The sequence below is a fragment of the Notamacropus eugenii genome, chromosome 1, assembly GCF_028372415.1.
Source record: "Notamacropus eugenii isolate mMacEug1 chromosome 1, mMacEug1.pri_v2, whole genome shotgun sequence".
Classification (NCBI taxonomy): Eukaryota; Metazoa; Chordata; class Mammalia; order Diprotodontia; family Macropodidae; genus Notamacropus; species Notamacropus eugenii.
This window is the reverse complement of record NC_092872.1, coordinates 337,874,477-337,896,671: the sequence shown is the minus strand read 5'-3', so window position 1 is coordinate 337,896,671 and position 22,195 is coordinate 337,874,477. Positions and strand designations below refer to the sequence as shown.

The 22,195-nt window shown below is 37.7% G+C and overlaps 1 protein-coding gene across 1 annotated transcript in view; it reads left to right on the top strand.

Moving 5' to 3' along the window:
* The window catches only part of TGFBI (transforming growth factor beta induced), a 58,973-nt gene that overhangs the window by 7,943 nt on the left and 28,835 nt on the right, over positions 1 to 22,195 (top strand). The window contains exons 2-5 of the mRNA XM_072629873.1: positions 1,221 to 1,319; positions 18,728 to 18,792; positions 20,617 to 20,777; positions 21,109 to 21,273. Coding sequence (XP_072485974.1) covers positions 1,221 to 1,319; positions 18,728 to 18,792; positions 20,617 to 20,777; positions 21,109 to 21,273 — 490 coding nt within the window. The remainder of the gene's footprint in view (positions 1 to 1,220; positions 1,320 to 18,727; positions 18,793 to 20,616; positions 20,778 to 21,108; positions 21,274 to 22,195) is intronic.

Sequence of the window (22,195 nt, the reverse complement as noted above, 5' to 3'; positions counted from 1 at the left end):
TGAGAAGATGTAGCCTGTGAACATGAAACAGTTTTATCTATGTGTGAACATCACTTACATGAGGATAGAATCCATGGTTTTGGCCTCATCAGCTCAACTTTTGATTTTCCAGACTAACTCTGCTCTCATGTTAAGTATCTTTGGAAGTGGCTTTCATCATTGTAGGACATTAGAATTTTTAGTACTTTGCTATTTCAATGTGAAATAACAATTTACATTTTTATAATGGATCATAGGTTTAGAAAAGAAGCAGAACATAGAAGCCAATCCCATTTTTACAGAGGAAGAAACTAAGCCATGGAAAGTTTAAGTGACTTGACCATAGTTATGCAATAGTAAATGACTGAACTAGGATTTGAATTCAGATCCTCAGACTTCAAATTGAGCACTTTTTCCACTGTACCATGTTGTCTCTGGGTTTACAAAGTGCTTTCTTCATAGTAACTATATGTGGCAGATAGTACAAGTATGATGATTGCCATTTCATAGATAGAGAAACAGAATCATAGATAGGTCATGTGGTATGATGGCAATGTACTAGAACCGATTCAAGACCCTTAGGTTTCACTTCTGGCAATGATTAGTAGGGTGATCAAGAGCAAACCACTTCATCTTTCAGATCCTCAATTTTCTCATTTGTAAAATAGAGATAATTATATCTTTTTGCTATTTCCTTACTTACAGGTTAGGAGAGTTTTTTTGCTTGTTTGTTTTGATTTGGAGTTTGGGGTCAAGACAAGACCATGTCTGTAACAGAATATTAGAGTTATTAGGTACTGAGAGGTTAAGTAATTTGGTGTTGGTTACAAAACTAGCATATAATCACAATATATAATAGCAGGACTCAAACCCTGGGTTTCCGAATTCCAGTGCTGCCCCTCTATCTGCTGTGCCTCTCCACTGGGTTGTTCTAAGGCTAAAACGATGTAATGTACAGAGCCTTGTAATGCATAAAACACCATGTAACCATGTAACCATCAGCTATGATTTTTATTAAGTAGCTTCTCATTAGAGACACTGATAGCAAATGTTTGAATCAGGACTTAAGTCCTCTGAATTGCAAATAAAGGGTTCAACAATCCATGGCACTTTAGTGGTCCAGAAATTTTAGAGGTGCCTGTCAATCCAGGAGCAGCTCAGGCCCCAGGGGACTCCAGCTTAGTTGGTGTGAATGGTTGGACTGCTTAACATCTTTCTGATATGTTTGGCTTTCCTTTCAGCCCCAACGTCTGTGCTGTGCAGAAGCTCATTGGAACCAACAGAAAGTACTTCACAAATTGTAAACAGTGGTACCAGAGGAAAATCTGCGGAAAATCCACGTAGGTCCTGGAGTGGCACCCCCATGGAATCACAGCTAAGGCTGCTGTGTGTGTGTGTGTGTGTGTGTGTGTGTGTGTGTGTGTGTGCCCACGTGTGTATAAGAATGTGAACTCTGTAAGTGGGGCTGGATTTGGACTCAAAAACTTTGAAATGTTGCCATGCAAAAAAAGAAAAATGATATTATGAAACATGTACAAACATGTTAGAGACATATATGCTTTTAAAATGTCACCTTATTAAGTTACAGAACAAATGGGCCAATTTTGATTAGCCTCCCCCTCCCCTTCCCTGTTTTCACTGTTGATAGAGTTTTTAGAGCTGATTTAAGACCGAGGGAAAGACATGAACCTCTTGTATGAGGTTTTCCTAATTCTTAGTCAATGACATATGTGTTTGTTGTATATCATGTGATGCTGGAAGAGGAGAACGGTCAATAAGCACACTTGGAACTTCTCTGAGTGTGGAGTCCTGGAATGGGGACTATGCCAGATGTGAAGCAAATGGATGACATACTGGGGAGCCTGAACAAACAGATTTTTTTTAATGACTCAGAGTGCTAGTTTTAGAATCAGAGGACCTGGGTTTGAATGGTGGCTTAGCCACTGACTACATGTGCATCCCTGTCTACAAGTAACTAAATTCTTCTTGGTCTCACTTTTCTCAGCTGTAAAATGGGGGAATTGAATTAGATCTAGTTCTTAACCTGTGATCTGTGAATTTAAAAAAAAAATTGATAACCATATTTCAGTATAGTTGCAATCCTATATCTTTTATTTTATGCATTTAAAAACATTATTCAGAGAAGGAGGTCCACAGGCTTCATTAGACTGCCAAAAGAGTAACTGAGATGAAAAAAAAGTTAAGAATCCCTGAAATCTTTTAAATCTATGATCTTAGGATTCTGTGTATCTGTATAGAAGTAGACAAGGCATTTGTAAGTGAAGACTGTGAGAGTTAAGTTGGTTTGCAGTGAGGGGACATAGAACCATGCAGCTATTCAAGCTACATGCTTAATGACTCGGTTAGCATGGGTGGAGGTAGCATCTGTCAGCGCTGCCCAATGCTGCATGAAAACAGAGTAGTCTGCGTGTTCTAACAGAGATCTTTGGAATTTCAGTGAGATAGATCTGTTTGGGAGCCAACAGTAAACAAACACGTTTATCTCAGGTCACAGAAATAGACAAGCTGGTTTACAAGCTGGCTTATCTGTCTCATCAACGCTAGAGATAGTGTTCCCCAAGCAATATTACTTTGTATAGGAGGTCTTGTACAGCTCCTATTCCAAGAAAAAAAAAGGTTAAGATGTTATGTCTACAAAATGCTTTCCAGTTTCTTGACTTTAAGATTTTATTCCTTTTAACATCATTTTGTATAATTTCCTCCATTCTAATGGCTAACTGATGATATATGTTTTCTTTATTCTTAAATTCACATGCTCTCCCACTTGTGATCCTAGTTTTAACAATGTTAAATGACTTTTCGTGCTATTAGGCAAGGAAAAATAGGGATGCTGAGCTTAAAAGATTTAAAACTAAAAGATAAGTTAGTGATCCTCTAGGACAGTGTCATCAAACTCAAATAGAAGCAGGGGCCATGAAGCCATCCATAAGGATCCCCACAGGCCTGATATTGACTTAGAGTTAACATTATCCATTTTCTATATTTTTATTTCTTTTGTTAAATATTTCTCAATTTCCTTTTAATTTGATTCACTGTTTCATAGGAGTGTTACAAGCTGTACATATTTGACCCCTGTGAGCTTAATCTAACCTCCCCCAAAGAGGTTAAGTGATTTGCTCAGGGACATATAAGCCCCCTTTCCCAAGAGCATAGGACAGCAGATGTATTTGTTTGCATATTATCTCTCCCATTAGAGTATGAGTTCCTTGATGGCAGGGACTGTCTTTTGCCTCTTTTCAATTTGCCCAGTGCTTAGCCTGTTGCCTGGCACATAGCAGATGCTTAATAAATGTTTATTGACTAATCACGAACTAGTAGGAACTTCTAAGACTATTGAGTGAACTCATAGCGTCAAGTCAACACAAGTTTATTAAGCACTGTGATAAGTGCTAGGGATACAAAGAAAGGCATAAACAACTTCTGCTTTCAAGGGGTTCACAATCTAAAGAGAGGGGCAATATTCAAACAACTATGTACAGATAAGATATATAAAGAATAAATTAGAGATGATCTCAGAGGGAAGGCAGGAGCATTAAGGGGGAATGGTAGCAGGAAGACTGAAGGCAGAGAGGAGAAGGGAGAGTTCAGGCATAGGGGACAGTCAATAAAAATACACAGAGTGAGGAAATGCAGTGTTTTGTTTGTGGAACGCCATGGAGGCCAATCTCGTTGAGTTCAACCTCCTCATCTCATAGGTAAGGAAACCGAGACCCATGGAGGTAAAGTAATTTGTCCAAGGTCAGAAGTATTAAGTATTAGAGATTCCCACCTCTTTGAACTCAGTATGGACTCCAGAGTCCCATTCTCTTCATTGTGCACTGTCAGCTTTGTTGACATAAAATTCTAAAGTAGTGCTAACCTAAGTCCAGGTCAGGATGCTGGTTTTAAGAAGAAACTAGCAGATAACTCGGGCAGCTAGAGCACCAGGCTTGGAGTCAGGAACATCTGAGTTCAAAATCAGGTCTTAGGCATTTATTAGCTGTGTGACCCAGGGCAAGTCACTTAACCCTTTTTACCTCAGTTCCTCATCTGTAAAATGGGATGGAGAAGGAAATGCCAAACCATGCCAGTATCTTTACCAAGAACACCCCAAATGAGGTCATGAAGAGTCTGACACGACTGAACAACAAAAAAGCAAATGACTTATTCCCAGTGAATACAGTTGGCATTTGGTGTGCTGAGTCAAGGCCTATCCTTAATGCCAAAAGTTAGATGGGCTATGGATAATCAACTCTGTCACTCTGTGCATGTCAAATAATAATTATTTTACTCATGGGTAAATGTAGGTTCTATGACTTTGATGTTAACAAGATGTAAAGTAAGTTGACACTGAAGCCAGACCCAAGCTCTATTATAGGTAAGACTCATAAAAATGCCTAAAAAGACTGATACTAAATGATTTTTCCTTCCTTTTTTTCTGTGCTAGTTAAACTGCAAGTTCCTCACTTGTTTTAAAGTATTTTCCTGAAAAGTTAGCAGGTGAAGTATATGCACAAAATAACTGTCATTTAAAAGAGCAGTGTCAGTGAAGACAATAGGAAAGGACTCTTAAGTAAGTGGAATCTGGGCTATGTTTTGAAGGAAACTGGGGATTCTAAGACACAGACAAAATGTTAGTCAGTTAAGAAGTACTTATTAAGTGCTTAGTATGTGCTAGGAATGGTGCTGAGTGCAGGACATACAAAGAAAGGCAAAAACAGTCCCTGCTTCAAGATGCTCTTTTCTAATGGAGAGATAACATGCAAATATATGTGTGTATGTATACATATATATATATATATATATATATATATATATATATATATATATATATATATATATATATATATATAAAGCAAGGATACAGGATAAATAGGAAACAATTAAAAGAAGGAAAGCACTGGAATTAAGAGTAGTTCCAATGTCCCTGCAGTAGTTCTTTGATTCATTTTGTAGATTATTGAGAAAGAGGAGATGACTTGGAAAGGATCCAGAAAAAGGAGGAAAGGCTATTACTGAAGAAAAGGGACTAGTTCAGAAGGAAAGGCCCAAGGAAGTAACACTGGTGAGAGCAGACTAAGGGGAAACACCAGTCCAGTTCAACCTGTTCTTACTTTGAACTTTGCACTATGCCAAATTCTGTGGGAAAGGACAGGAAAAGAAGAGGACCTGAACTTTATCGTAAAGGAGATTTTTTTGCAGATGAAACAGAAAACTATACAAGAACATGTATTAAAAAAGTGTTTAATTCAATCAAATCAAGTGGTGATATATGTGATATGTATAAGGAGTGTTTTGGAAGCTTAAGTAGGAGAGAAATGCTAACTGGAGTTATCAGGGAAGACTGCAGAGAGGAGGTAGGATTAGAATTTGGATGGGGGAGGAGGGAAAGGGCATTCCAGGTCAAAGGAGCTGCATTTAAAATGGTGCAGACGTGGAAACTAGCATGGTATGTTTGGGACATTGAGGAGACTGCCCCCTAAAGAATAACAGGGAAGATTGGATAACTAAGAGAGAGACAAATTGTGGATAGCCTTGAAATGAGCAAAGTTTTACTTGAGAACATAACTAAGGGAAGTAAAGAGAAGGAAAACTCAATCCTGTCAGCATTACTGTCAGTGGAATTTATGTACACTGTAGGTAAAAGGGCACATGGAGGCATTAGTCAGTGGAAATCTCTGGTTTTCATTCATTCTACTTGCGCCTGACCTCCAGGGTCTTGAATGATAAGAGGGTTGGCCATACTCAGTATCTGCATCATCCATTGCCTCAGCAAAAGTCTTTCTTTTCTTTAGAAGTAACTTTTCTTCAGTTCCAGTAAGAGAAAAGACCTGAGTCTTTGGTGCTCTTTGTCAGACACAACATATGGATTTTATTACAGGAAATGATTACAAATGACCCTCTATTCAGTGACTAGAGTGTATTTTATTACCTTGGAAAATTCACTTCAGATTCCATTTCAGATCTTAAAAACTCAACAGGGGTGACACAGAGACTGATCATACAAAAGGGGAGCTTAGGGCCCATTTTTTCCTGTCAGACAAACATGCAGCCCACGCAGTGCTTTGAGACCCAAATCTGATTAGTAACCCTAACATTTTTGCATTCAGCAACTCAACCAATGGTGCAGGAAATTGTGGTCAGCAGGCCTCACCGCCTGTACGACAGGCTGTCTTTGTGCAAGGCTCTCCCTGAAAAAAGGCCTGCTTATGTTTAGTGTGCAGCTTTGACCCTGACATCATGGAATTGGAATGATTTGTAACCAAAGCTCAGACATCATAAACGTAGTTCGGTTTAAACCAGTTCAGGTGTTGTCAAGTGAAAAAAACTGAACGTCTGTTTCACAAGTCCTAACATTATTTAATAAGTTGGATATTTATTGAAGCCAAGATTTCCCAGAGCTGAGAGATAGTGCTAAGACTGTCATGATGTCACCAGTGACTCTAGTGGAAACTAGTACTTTTGCCCAAAGACTATGAAATAACCACTTTTTAAGTCCTGTGTCAAAAATTTGGAAATTGACCTCTTACTGATTACAGCTGGTGTGAAGCAATCTTTCTAACCCCACAAGCAGAGCTTGCTGAAGAGGCCAGAACTTTGCCCCAGGTACCAGTGTCCTGGAGGAATGAATATGCTTTGTCTCCCCACTTCAGCAAAGCACAGCCCCTCTCCTGCCAGTCCTCAGGCACACTGTCACCCTCTCCTCTCATTCTATCTTGAAATGCACCACAATATCTGGCCTGGGGATCTTGTACTATGCAGGAGAGCTGAGATAAACATTGGAGCTGCAGCAGAGACAGCATATGTCAGCCACAGAAAACTCAGCCCCAGTCCTCCCTAGACCCTATTCATTTCATCCTCTTCTTCCACTATGCCTTCCGAAGCCTTCTTTTGTTGTTAATGACCTTCCCCTTCACTTTGAATCTCTTCTTATATTTGTTTCCTGGCACTGGGGTGTCTGGGCAGCATAGTTCTGGATTTGGAATTAAGAAGACAAGTTCAAATCCTTGCTCAAATATTTACCAGCTATGTGACTCTAGGAAAGTCACTTAAGGACGTCTAGGTGGCACAGTGGATAAAACACTGGCTCTGGAGTCAAAAGGACCTGAGTTCAAATTCAGGCTCAGATACTTATTAACTGTGTGACCCTGGGCAAGTCACTTAACCTCATTACCTCCTGATACTTAATCTCTCTCAGCCTCAGCATCTATCTCACAGAGTTATCATGAAATCAAATTCAAAGTGCTTTGCAAACTTTAAAGCACTATTTCTTTTTGGAATAATATTTTTGCCCAATTACATGTAAAAGCAATTTTTAACATTCTTTAACATTCTTTTTTGTTATTTTAAATTCCAAGTTTTCTCCCTCTGCTTCCTTACCCTGAGGTGGTAAGTAATCTGATATGGGTTATACATGTGCAGGCATGAAAAATATATTTCTATATTAGTCATACTGTGAAAGAAAACACAGACAAAAACCATGAAAAAATGAAAAATAGTATGCTTCAATATCCATTTACACTCTTATCAATTCTTTCTTTGAAGGAGAAATTCTATCCTCTGGAAAAGCATAGCATTTTTCATCACTAGTTCTTTGGAATTGTGCTGGACGATTGTATTGTAAAACACTGTCTTTATATATGTTTATTATTATAAAGTGCCTTATATATTTTAAAGTATGATCTTTATAAATACTAACTATTATTATTTATATTATAATTAATTATTACTTGTATTATATAATTATATTACTTAATATAATATAATTAAATTAATTATGTACATAATAAATTAAATATAATATTTTATAATTAATAGTAGTTAATATAAATATTAACTGTTATGCTCCTGTGCTCACTGAAATCTAGTTTTCTCTATGAAAACTGTGAGATACACTGAGGACCCCAGATTTCTTGATCCTCTCTTTATTAAGTCTGGCTGCTTTTTCTCTCAAAGTTCCTGTTGAACAAGGATTGGAGGAAGAGTGGGAATACTTCTTCTTCCTCACTTTCCCTTTCATGCTTCGTAAGGGAGATACCCAACCTTCTTATTCAAACAGAAAGACATTCAGTAACATGGGGCATAAGCAAGTTTGCAAATGGCCCAAAGAAGTAGAACATGCCCACTAGATGCTGAGAAAGCCAGTCATGGCACATTAGTAACAGAACCACAGGTATATAAATACAGCATCATGCGTAGACTACCCAAATATTCCAGAACTCAAATCACTGATGTGAACCTTTCAGACCCATGCACATCATTTTGTAGTACTGGGCAAGTTTATTCTGTGGTCCCAGTCCCTGGTGAATAGAAAAATCTCTTAGTAGTGAAAAAAGGGTTAAAAATTATGTTCCTTTCCCAGGGCTAGGGACCCTGTAGAATAACTAAAGGTAAAAGTAATCAGGAATATAGAAAAGGAATTGCTTATGTCTAGATAATCAGTCTAGATTTGTTTTAAGATTCTATCTGAAAACCCTGAAAGAGAATATGTTTGGTCATTCTCTACCCCTGCCCCCTTCCCTTCATGGAGTTTAGCTTATCCCCAGGCACTGCCAGTGATCACAGAAGGGCTGGCACATGGAAGAGATACTTATTTTTTTCCTTCCCTTCATTTAACTTTGTGGGAACTTAATTTATGAAAGAAGACACCATACTTCCTACTTAATCTGATTAAAATGTAAAGGAAGATATAAGAGAAGATGGGAAGAAAACTCTCTGTTCTTATATTTATATGTTTCAACCCCATCTTAATTATGGATTTGTCTTCCCCCTTATCCACAAGTGGCACTTCATCTCTGTGCTAGACTTTTATGGTTAGTAATAATAATATTATAGGACCTAGGAAGAGATTAGGACACACAGTATTACTCAAATACTTAACCAAATATGGAAAGGCTCTTCACCAGCAAGGCACAAGATATCAGCAACAGTAATAAGGAAAACACGTCTGTGTTTTCATCATAGGAAACTCCAGGGTAGCACACTCCATTTACCAACATAGGTTAGCATCTTCTCTGCAACATATAACCTTAGAGAGTTGTCCAGACCAGTGATGCTAAACTCTAATAGAAATAGGACCCACCAATACATACGTAAAGATCCTTCTAGGTCACATATTAATTTAGTTTTTAAATGTAATATCTATGTTTTATTATATGTTTATTTTTGTTAAATATTTATCAATTACATTTTAATCTTGTTATGCTACACTCAGGAGAGCTGTGGACCTGTGTGTACCATACGTCTAATACCTCAGTCTGTGTCAAAGGTAGGAATTCAACCAAGATCTTCTTGGCTTTAAGGACTCTCACACAATCATTATGATAATTTTTACAGAGCTAATACCATAAGCCTTTATGTATTGTATTTGGTAGTAATGCCTAGATTTAGTTAAGAGTCTGAAAAATACAGAATCAAGAGGTTATTTCAGAAAGGTTGTTTTTTTTTATCTTTGGTTTTGTTTTGCAGCTAAGTTTAAGTGAAAAGTCATCTGTGTCAACTGTATGGACTACATCCTTTGTGCCTTTAGGAATCCTCTATTCTACTGCTAACAAACTTCTCCTCCTATCACACCTCTTCTTGTGGCCGCCCTGACCATCTTCTCCAGGACTAGATCCAGTTTTCATGCCCTCGACCACATTAGATTGACAGGAGATAGTGTATTCTTTGCTCCTCTGCCACTCCCACTATGGCTCTCAGTCAGAAACCTCTCTTTCTTGGAGTGGTCATGTTTACTCCTCTTGGACATCAGTCTATCCTGATCTTGAGAGCTGCTATCTAACTGGTCCTTCGTCCTTTCTCAGTGAGTTCAGAACCTGGCTCTTTCTTCCACCTGCCCTTCTATTTGGAGATTTCAATATATTGTTTGATATTCTTTCAAACACCCCAGCCTCCATGTTATTTAATCTCTTATGACCTGTACTTTCCCTCCACCATAGTTCCAAACAGGGATGTGTAACCCTTCATCTCCAATGTGACTATCTCCATGAAACAGTGGTATTAAATTCCTCTCTCTGGCCGTAAACTCCTATTTTTTTCATCTTTTCCTAGGCCTCACTCCTTCTAGACCTATTGTTCATTGTCATCATAACTTCCAATCTGGCCTCACAGTTCTGGCCTTACTCTATCCTGTCTTGGTCCTATAGGTAAACAGTTTTACTTGGCATTGTCCAATACACTCATTACTCATTACTCATACTTTACTAACCTTCAGCCCTGCCTCCCCCCAGCCGTCTCCACTCCTACATGTTAATCCCTAAGTGTTGCTAGAAGTTATGCAACTGGGCCTGCTAGTTACATTACATTATGTTATCTATTCTTCACTGTGACATAGTATTTATAGTCTTCTTTGACTATTATACTACCCAGCACAGCTATTTGCAGATCTATTTTGGAGAGCTGGGAAAGTGCTGATCTTAGTCATAGGCTCTAAGTTCAAATCTTACCTTTTCTATTTCCTATCTATGTGACTGTTTAACCTCTCGAGGCTCCAGTTTCCTCATTTGTAAAATGTGGGACTGGGCCAGACTTGTCAATTATCTAATAGTTTTAATTTCTATATTCAAACAAAACGAGATATTTGTAAGTCATTCAACAATTAACAAAATAGATTTACTTAGCCATAGCAAGAGGATGTTCAACAAAGATAAGTATTAAGGACACCTTATATTGATTCTGCCAAGTGAAGTCACCCATCATGCTCTATCAGCCAAGCCTTCAAGTGTTCCTAGAGTTGCAAGAGTCTGCTTTGAACACAGACGATAAGGAGGTGATGTCAATAGCTGGAATCCTTAGTCCCTTGAGCCAACCAAGTCTTGAGAAATTGTCATAATATCTTTTAAAGAAAAACTTGCCTAATTTCAATGGGAAGAAAGGTGAAAATATTACTCCTACCATATCCTACCTCTTGGTGGTAAGGTTCCAAAGGACTTCTTAAAGGACCTTCCATCACTTAAATCATCATGGGGGCTATTACTAACACTAACTATACTAACACTATTACTAACAGAGGTCAGCACTGACCTCTGACTTTCAAGAAGTCTTGTATTGGCATCACTAAAGAAGGAAGAGAAAAGCTAAAATAAAAACAAAGCAAAAAATGTAGCAGTTCTCTGAAGTAACTGTATCTGGGAAGGTCTCAGAAAGGACCAAGTACCAGGTCTAAATCAGCATTTCTTAAACTGTGGGTCATGACCCCATATGGAGTCATAAAAAAAAATTGGCAATACTAAAAGGTTTTTGAAAGCACAACGACCAAAATTAATTAAAAATTGAACATGTAATGAATCCAAGGTGTTTCTGGCAGCTCTAGCTGGTGTTGCACCCACAACTTCACCGTAGACTTGATTCTGAACACAAAGCATGCACACAGCACTACACATGCCCCCAGGCCATGCACAGCTGAGGAATGCTGCCAAAACACAAACAGGGGTTGCCAGGGGAAAAAGTTTAAGAAGTCTTGGGCTAAAAGATCAGGTCCACGTGGTAGGTGATAACAGTTCTTTGTAGTTCACGGTGTATCTCTCAATGCAAAGAAAAAAGATGACCATAAGCAGCAGCAGCACTGGGAATATCAAGGCTACACCAAAGATGATGGCATTTGCTGCAGTCACTGACCCTTATCATAGGTCAGGGAGGATTAGCTTATATTCTATACCAGTGCATCTTAAACTGCATAGTGACCCCATATGGGGTCGTAAAACATTTGGCAACAATAAAAGGCTTCTGAATGAGGAACAACCAAAAATGAATTAAAAATCAAATGTTAATGAATCTGAGGTGTTTGTGGCATGTGTTGTATCATGCCACTTCACTGCACCCTAGGTTATGAACACAAAGCTTGAGTACCTTGTGCTGCACATACCCTCAGGCCATGCAACACCAACAAATGCTGCTAAAAGGTAAAAAAGTGGGAAAAGTTTAAGAAGTTCTGCTCTCTACTGCCATGCACTCAGTGTTTCTAGACCTGTCAGTCAAAACTCCCCCCTCCCTTGGAGCCCCAAGACAAAATCTTTGCCCTAGGAGAGGTTTCTGAGAGACTGGTTAGACACTTTCTTTTCCCTTTTATTTCAAAAACGCAAGTCACCTCCCAACAATGCCTTTGGTCTTGTAAACCCTCCCTGAGGAAGACCTCTATAATGGTGGCAGCGATATGGGAAAGGACAATCAGTTTTACATTACATTTGTGACTGCACCTGCCAGTACCCACTCTTCTGTAACTGGGTTATTACTCCTGCTGGCAGTCGATCCAGTGTCCCCTGTCTGCTGCCACTGGATTCAGAGTCTGCCTACTGTCCACCGTTGCCCACATCTGTGCCCACTGCCTGCTATGCCAGGGTCAACTGATATCTCTTGTGCTCAGCCAAGTTAACTGCTAAATACTATGGCATGAGCTTTTCTGACCTGTGCTGTGACAGTGTTTTTGTAGACTGAGCACACTTGTACAACACTGGTAGACCCTATGGCTGTCCTACTATGGAAGGCCTGATTGCCCCATTATGCAAAAGGTTGTTGGCAGCCTTTGTTCCCATTGGATCTCAACAAAAAATTCTCATGGCAAAAATGTGATTGATCTTTCAAATTCCAAATTAAAACAAATAAAACTGAAACAGTTTTTCAGGACAATTTCTTAGACAATCCTAATATTCTAGGGATCTGGTTTGGTATTCATTCTTTCACTTCTGGAGTCCTTCGTGCTCATCCCTCAATGACTAGTTATGTCCATACACAATTATAGAACTGAGGATGGATAGTTGAGCTAGATTGTCATTTCCAAAAAGACATTCAAAGCCAAATAATTCACATATATATGACTTCTTTACAACCAGGAAGGGTCTTTTTCAGGGGGCCTCTGGCAGGCAGCTGGGTCATCATCGTTATTAGCACTATATAGACATTCAGTCCCTGTAAGAGCTGAGCACAATTAGGTTTTCTGAATGGGTCCTTTTCCAAAATATGGAGAAGCTCTCTCATCATCCACAAAAATAAAAACAAAAACAAAAACAAAACAAAACAAAAAACCACTGAGTCTCAGCAGGCTGCTCTGGGGACAAGCAGTCCTGAAGAGACTCCCTCCTTGTTTGTGTCTGCCCTCCATAAAGCTGCCAAAATGGTCTTCCTAAATTAATAAATAATAACTAGCATTTATATTACATGTTTAAGGTTTGTAACATACGTATCATAAGACATGCATATGGCATCTTAATGCAACATAATATGCATCATATGCCTAATATCAAATTTTATTTTTATAACAACTCTGCATGTTCAGTGTTGTTGTTATTCCCGTTTTATAGATGAGGAAGCTGAAGCCCAGGCTAACATGACTAATAAATTCCTGAGGCCACATTCAACCTGAGGAGTTCCTGACTCTAGGTTCAGTATTCTGCCCACTACACTACTGGACCCATTTCCCTGATAAAGAATGACATTTCCAGTCTTTGTCATGTGACTTTTCTTCATATATTCCATGTTACAGCCAAATTAGGATGCTCTTTGTTTCCTATAGTTGTCATTCCTTTGTCCAAACTGTGTTGCATGTCTGGAATATATTCTCTTTTAATATCTTAGCTTCCTTAGCTTAGTGTCCTTAGTTTCTGATCAGTACATGGGTGACTACCTACAGAGAGCTTTGGTTGATCTCCTTAGATGTTAGAATTGTCTCCTTCCTCAAATCATGTGTATGCTTATACATTTACACATTGTATCTTCCCAAGGGAAAGTGTCCTCCATTCTTCATTTTGCCTTTGAATTTCCAACAACTATCATGGTATCTTGCTTATAGTGGGCAATTAATAAATGTTTGATGGATTTGGATTTGGAAGGTAGAACTGGATTAGTAGCATGGTGTAAGCATTGAATCAGGTTTAAAAACTTCTGTTAAAGTAGGCCAAGACTCTTTGTTATTTCTTTTTCTTAAGTATTATCTTTATGTTTTGTCTTTTACATTATATTTACATATTGTCTCCACTTTATGAACCATTGCTGGTTACTAAATAAAACAATTAAGTAAAGCTAGCAATACAAAGTCCTCATTTGAAAGTAATGCAACATTCCACATCTGTAGTATTTTCTCATCTCTGTATTGTTCTTTTTAATTAATAGAAATATATTTACTCTTCCATCCCATTGAAAATGAAAAAAATTTGTAATAAATATGCATAGTCAAGCAAAACAAATTACCTCAATAACTTTTGCAAAAGTACATCTCATTTTGCATCCTAAGTTGCTCAGCTCTCTGACAGAAGGTGAACAGTGTTTCATCATCCGTCCTTTACAGCTTTCAAAGTTGTTTGTCTTTACGGTGTTTTTATTGTATAAATTATTCTCTTGTCTCTGTACGTTTTCTTTTTCATCAATTTGTAAACATCTTAAAAATAACTTGTTTTTATATTAGTGTTATAACATAAATTGTTTTTTCTGGTTCTCTTAATTCATTCTGCATCAATTTAAATGTCTTCCCACATGTTTTTGAAATCATCTCTTATTTCTTATAGCACAATATTATCCCATCACATTCATATGCAGCAACTTATTCATTCATTCTTCAGTTGATGGACATTCCTTTAGTTTCCAGTTTTGTCACCATAAAAAGAGAAATATAAATATGTTTGTACATATAAGGTTTTTCCCTATTTCTTTGATCTTTTGGGGAATATGAATTTAACAAAGATATAGATGGGTCGAAAGGCTTTCATTGCTTAGTAAATTTTTTTTGTATAGTTACAAATAGCTTTCTAGAAAGGTTGTAGTCATTTAAAGGTTGACCAATAATGTATCAATGGGTCTATTTTCCTATAGCCTCTGCAAAATTTATTCTTCTCTTTTTTGTCATCTTTAACAATCTGATGGATATGAGGTAGAATCTCAGAACTGCTTTAATTTGCATTTCTCTATTTCATAGTGATTTGGTACATTTCTTTTTCATATGGCTAGAGATCAGCCTGTGTTTCTTTCCCTGAAAAGTGCCTGTTCATATCAATTGGAGAATTTTACTATGTTTCTATTATGTAATTTTATTATATAATGATGTCATCATCATTAAATTTTCTTCTATGTAGCGCTAGTTTTCCACTCATCCTAGTACCTCTGCCTTACTCTTTTTTGAGAGGTAACCAGTGGATTATCTCTATTTCTATTTTGCTTTCTATTTCTAAGAGATCTGGGGAATTTTCTTTTGAGATTTCTTAAAATTTAATGCCTGTGCTCTTTTTTTCATAGCACTCAGGCCAACAGCTCTTAAAAATTTCCCCCTACATCTGTTTTCTATATTAGCTGCCTCTGCAATGAGATATCTTATATTTTCTTTATTTTTTGTTTCGGTCTTTTGACTTGTTTTAATATTTTTTTTGCCTCATGTTGTCATTAATTTCTATTTGGTCCATTTTAATTTTCAGTGAATTTTTTGCTTGGAAAAGGCTTTGTGCCTTCCAGTACCAAGATAATTAATTCTCTTTCTAATTCTTTCTTCTATAGCTCTCATTTCTTTTCCATTTTTCCCCCCTGGCACTCTTATTTTCTAACAAAAATATTTTAAAAGTATTTTTTAAACCCTTGCATTATCTCTTCCAGGAATCTAATTGAATTTGTACCCAATCTATATTTTCTTTGAGGTTTGTTTATGGATATTTTGGAATCATTCTCTTCTTCAGGGTTTGTGTCTTGAACATAGTTACTTATCACCATAACTTTTTTATGGCAGGATTTTTGTTTGTTTGTTTGTTTACTCATTCTTCCAGCCTACTTCTTGTCTTGATGTTATAACTAAGGTCTATGCTTTCTGGAAAAAAGGTCTGGACTGGTTCTGTTGCTGCTTTCTTGGAGATATATTGAGTTTTGTGTTGTCCCAATATCTCAGGGACAGTTCAGATTGGGAATCTGAAAGCTTTTAGGGCTCCCCAAATGATCTGATCTTGGGCAAGTCTGATCACTTCCCTGTGGTCTGAATTTTTGTAAGTTCTTGTTCTGGGTTTGGAATCTGAGCAACAATAGACTATTGCTGGACTTAGCCACTGCCAATCAGCTAGAAATCTCTGCTGGTTCAGAGTGATAGAACTTGAGGTTATCTTTTGTTCTGGTATTCCTGCTCTGGCTATTCCACAGCAGGATTTGATTTGGCTAAAAACTAGAACTGAGAACCATCCTTTACCCTCCCCCACATCACCCTCCTCCCCTTTGCTCTTGGAATGTGAGCTACACTGCTGCTGCTGACTTCTGAGCTTGCTCCTCTCTCAGTTTACCATCTAGGGTCAGAGATAGCTTCTTACCCTGGAATACCAGGTACCTGCCTCAGTCTGCCCTAGTTCCCAGAGATGGATAGTATCAAAAAAGACCCCTGTTTCCACTATGGTGTCCTGGTATTGGTCTCAGTGTTCCCTGGTAGGGGTCTGGGGCTGTCCCAGCATGGAGCTGAGATCTCTTCTTGCCCCAGTGCATAGTGTCTCTGTTTTAGCTCCCTTGTGACACGTTCCTGGCCAGACTTTGTCTCTAATGTCTGCAGACCTCTTTGTCTACCTCCCTAGGCTGACCTGGACTAGAAGAAACATGACTCACTGTGACTTTTTCCAGATTTACCCATTAGAATTGAGCCTGGTGCTTTTTATAAATGTTTGGAGGAATCTTTTGAGAGGATGATCTCTATATTTCCTCCTGCTACTCAAACATCTTGTCTCCCCTCTTCTTTCTGCCTTATTTCCAATTCTCTCAATCTGTGTTGATTCCTCCCTTCCTCAGCAATCTTCTTCTTTGACCAGAGAAAGTAACTATTTCATTCTCTGAGAGTCTTGGAAAATTTTGTTGGGACAATTAAATTACAAACATTCCAGCGTTTGTAGATAGATGAAGCTCTCAAGGACTGAGCTCAGTGGAAAGACAACTCTGAATTGACTTGAAAGGGTTCCACACAGTGGTGCATGTGGTGCCCATGTACAAGATGAGCTCTAACAATTCTGGGCTGCCCACCACTGGACTAACGACTTCTTCAGATACACTCCAGCCATGGTTTCCTAGAATTTTGACTCTCAGCTTTGGCACTTTGGGAAAAAGTTTGATTGGTGATTAATAATTTTTTGATATGCCAAACCCCATTTTTATATATTTCTCTTTCCATGACATAATATCAATAGTCACTGAGAATTCTCTTGTGAGTATTGTAGGACTAAGAATTCTGTGCAGTTAAGTTCAGGTTCATCCTATATTGCAGGCAACAAATGATACTTGATAGTAAAGTGTTCGTAGTAGATTGGCATGAGTTAGGAAAGAACATTTTCACCCCTCCTAATTTCCTAATTTTTGCATTTTTAAATCATTCAACAGTATTTCAACTGAAATGGAAAGTTTACTTCTGATAAGACATTAGGTGCCTTAAAAAAATCTCAAATATTCCAGAGGATCCATGTCTTTATCAGTCAAAATAATGCAGATTGCAACACTCCCATGACTACTCATTTTGTGACCAACTTGATTTATTTAAAATAAGTTTTAGAACTGAATCTCAAAATCTCATGAATATTTAGGTATTGAATATTTCTTATAGATTGACCTGCTTCTCATTCTGAGTCAGGGCTAGAAATGCCCATAGAGATCATCTACTTCAGCCTTCTTGTTTTGAAGAGTATACTGAGCCCTAGAAAAGGGAAGTAATTTATTCAAAGTCATACATTGAGTCAGTGACAAAACTAAAACTCAGTTTTTTTCACTCTGACTCATGATATTCCTGTTATATTATGCTACTTTAGGGCCAAGATATTTCGTTGGCTCTCCATTGTCTTCAGAATAAAGTTCAGATTCCCTAACCTGGCAATTCTGGTTCTCCATGATTGGGCCATAATAATAGATTTTGCATCAGAAGATCTAGGCTTGAATATTGGCTTTGTAATATACTAACTGTATGATCTTGTGAAATCTCTCTGGAGAGTTGACTCCTTTATAAAATGAGGTACTTGGATTAGAATCCTTCTAGCCGAAGTCTAAGACACTCTGATCCTATCCTTTTAGCCTTATCTCCCATTATTTCCCTTTCCCCTGTGCTTCCACCAAACTGGACAACTCATATCCTGAATCTTTGGATCTTGAGTTTTTGTTTCTGCTGCCTTTTAGGCTTACAACACCTCCCATCTGTCTGTCAAAGTGCTCTTCCTGTAAATGTCATCTTTGCCATGAAGTTTTCCTTGATACCTAGTCCTTTCCCCTAGTTAAACATAATGCCCTGTCTTAAAATACCACGTTACTTTGTATCACAATTATATATGTCCATTCTTTATCCACTCTTACCAGAATGTCAGTTGTCTGAAGGACAGGTATCTAGCACATAGGAAAGGAAGCATGCTGAACTTATAATCAAGAAGATACTTAATCAAGTGTGTGACCTTAGGCAAGTTAATTAACTTCTTGGGGCCCTATTTTTCTCAAGTGCCCAGTGGGAATGATAATAAAATCACTTATCTCACAGGGTTGTAATATTCAAATGAGATCATATGTGTAAAATGTGCTATACACACATGAAGGTTATCATTACAGCAAAGGTTTTTAAAACATCGAACAATTGTGGGAATGAATAGTAGGCATTTGGTAAGTATTAAATTAAGTTGAATTAACTTCTGAAGAAATAGCAAAACATGTTTCCCTTTTTGCTGATTTTTAAATTTAAATATGGAGATGACCTTTTGGTGGATTGTGATAAAAAGTAAGGGCATTTGAAAAGGTTTTTGAAAAATCTATTCTAAAGCACTATTTTTCTTTCTCATTCTAGCATCATAAGTTATGAATGTTGTCCTGGATATGAGAAGGTCCCTGGAGAAAAAGGCTGCCCTGCTGGTAAACCAGTCCCTCAATTATTGACAAAGCATGATAGGAGGCTAAAAAGTATAGGGATAAAGGAAGGTGCTAAAAGGGGAGGGGCTATAGAGTTCCACGACACTCTCAGATTATAAATGGATGGAATTCTGAAGCATTAATATTCTTCTAACATTTCTGAGAGTCGTACTAGTATTGTCAGTGTAAAACAAAGTCTAATAGAATCTAAAGGCAATGACATTCTCATCTTTCTTCTAACGTTGTTGTTCCTGACACATCAGGGAGATAAATTTTTTTTTCGTTAATGAATCTGGTGAATGTAGCTCTAATTTTGAAGATGTTCTTGGGTAAGCTTAGGTTGGGATGAGCTCAGTATCTCTTATTAATCTTGACTGTTGGAGTGGGTTGAGAGGAATTCCAAGCTGTGCATAGCAGCTGTGTCTGCCTAATGGCCCATCTCATTTCTGATTTGGATGGGAATGCATGATAGAAAATCCCTGCAGGAAAGCAAATGAAATTGAGGTAGGGCCTATAGGATCCCACTAATGGCTTTTTTTATTTCTAATGTAGATGGGATAACCAAAGCCAGCCCATATCTCCAAAATAGTCTTTGTGATGAGAAGTGCTTCCTTTTTACACTTATCATGTTAGAGCCATGTGGAGAAATAGCTTTTTATTTAGAGATCTAACTTAGAGACTACAAAAAAGATATAAAAATGATGACACTGCAATAAACAAATTGTATGGCCACAGTTGAATTTTTCCTGAGTTCTTTATCTCTTCTATTTTAGCATCTTCCCTCCCCCACAGACTATATTAACCTCAAATGAATTTCTTTTCCTTTGATATATTTTCCACTTTGTCCAGAAACTATAAAATCTGAGATCCTGAAAATTATGCAATAATAAATGATACCATGGCCATGGAAAGGGTGGACAAATGTTATTCATAGATGGGACATAGTGTTACTGGCTTACATGATAGGAGGAACTAAGGGAAGACTGACCTGAAGCAGTCTAGCGACTACTAGAACTCAGTTTTACTGACCACCAAAAATGCACATTGTTTCCTTAGCATAGAGCCTAACACATGGATCCATGTCCTCTGGAGAAACAAAACCATCAGAATTATAAAATGTTTCTAAAGAAATAAAATATAATTCAATTCAAATGAGGATTCTCAAGTTCATTCATTCAAATTATTCTCTAGTAGAGATTCTTGGTGGACCAGTTTAGTGGTTGCCTCAATAAGAATGTGATTTGTAACTCATACACTGATGTTGAAAGGCATGTAATGGATGCTTCTAAGTTCATGAAAGTATTTCCAACAGTCTTACCTGCACAATTAACTTGCAATTGGCTATGAAGAAAAGGTTTGTTTAGCACTACTCTTCTCTTAATTAACATATTCTGAAATAGTTAAGTTCAAATCAGCAAAGATTTATTATATTTTTATTACCCTCTTCTACTTCAGGATTTTGGGGAAAATAGTCAAGATGACTTTAAACACAATGAACCTCCTAGGAATAAGTTGAGCACTTGTGTTTCAGGGGAATTTTTAGCTCTCAGATTTCACTGCCCTTACAGCGCATCAAATATTAAATCTTTTTCATCAAAGAAGGAGACAGCAGTGTCATATTCAATTAGAAAGAAATCCCTACAGACTACATATTGACTTTGGAAACCACAAATTAACATTATCTTAATTGTGCTGTATTTTTGGTTGTTGTTGTAAAACATTTCCTAATTATATTTTTATCTGGTTTGTCAGTTTTGTGGGTTGTTTGACATATCTGTTGCACACAGCCAATGTCTTGTTTTGAAATCCACCCCTTGATCTTTGCAGCATTGCCTCTCTCAAACATTTATGAGACCTTGGGTATTGTTGGATCTACCACCACTCAACTCTACACTGACAGGACTGAGAAACTGAGACCTGAGATGGAAGGCCCCGGAAGTTTCACAATCTTTGCTCCCAGCAATGAAGCCTGGGCTACTCTGCCTGCTGTAAGAGAATGATAATTTATTTCTGGGGCATTCTTGCTCCTTTGTCAGAGATATTCATATTTCTATAAGAGTCAATGTATAATGGGTTGTGTCACAGAATCCACAGATAAACAAATGTTAGCATATCAGGAAACTTTCCTCTTTTTCCCTTACTGAACATCTTTGTAACTGTTGTTTCCACAGACTATGACCTCTTTAGAAAGTTCAATTGCATCTAAAATTTGTGGTCAGTCTCACTTAGTATCAGACTTTACACAAGGGACTGTCACCATAAGGCTACCAGATCCACAAATATTTTTTTTTCCTTCTTCCCTTCCTTTCTTTCTTCCAGGAAGTTCTGGATTCTTTGGTCAGCAATGTCAACGTTGAACTACTCAATGCACTTCGATATCACATGGTAGACCGAAGAGTCCTGACTGATGACCTTAAACACGGAACAACACTCACCTCTATGTACCAGAACTCAGATATCCATATCCATCATTACCCCAATGGGGTGAGTGTATGTTTTTTGTCCAGATCTATGTTTTCATCAGTATGTCAAACTCCCTATATAGCAATTCCTTCCTCTGGCACATATCACCAGCTTGTCTGTAGTTTTCAATCTTAGAAATATCCCTAAGGAATTAAGAAGTTAAATTATTTGTCCATGGTCACACAGCTAAGTATGTTTTTGGAGGCAGGCTTTGAATTCAGCTCTTCTTGACTCTAAGGCTAACCCTCTATCTACCTGTCATGCTGTTTTTTCAGAGTAGGGGCATTCTTTATTTATATAAGGTTTCTCTTTATCAATAAAAGGCCACCATCTTCAATGGAACTTGTTTTCTGAGTATTTTGTCTCCTCTGCAAGAGGCTATATGGTACAGTGGAGAGAAAGAGTTAGTCGCAGAGCCAGGAAGGCAAGGGTGATTCAAGTTCTGTCCTTGATACATACCTTATGCAACCCTGGGCAAGGCACTTAATCTCTTAATGTTTTAGGCAACTCTCTAAGTTGCAGAGAAAGTGCCAACCAGTATTACTCAAGGAAGTCATTTGCTAGCAACTCATTCTATCAAAGAAATCACAGATTAAGTCTTTATAACTTCTTCCTAGAAGCACAATATATACCACTCAAATCATAAGTTCAGTTAAAATTATTTTAAACTATGTGATTTTAAAAAACCTCACAAAATATAGAAAATAGTCATCATTGTTTCACCAGGCAAAACTTACAAAATTAGTATTTTTTTATTTAGGGTTCATACAAGAAAAAAAAGATTAGGTGTGGTCCACAGAAACTCTCCTCCTGCTGAAGGGACTCATGGAATGGGGCATTTGAGTAGATAAAACTTAGGTTCCATCTGGAGTTCAGTTTGAAGGATGCAACATGTAAGGGAATCCTCCTAAGAAAGGACAATTAGCAGTCAGATTAAATGAAA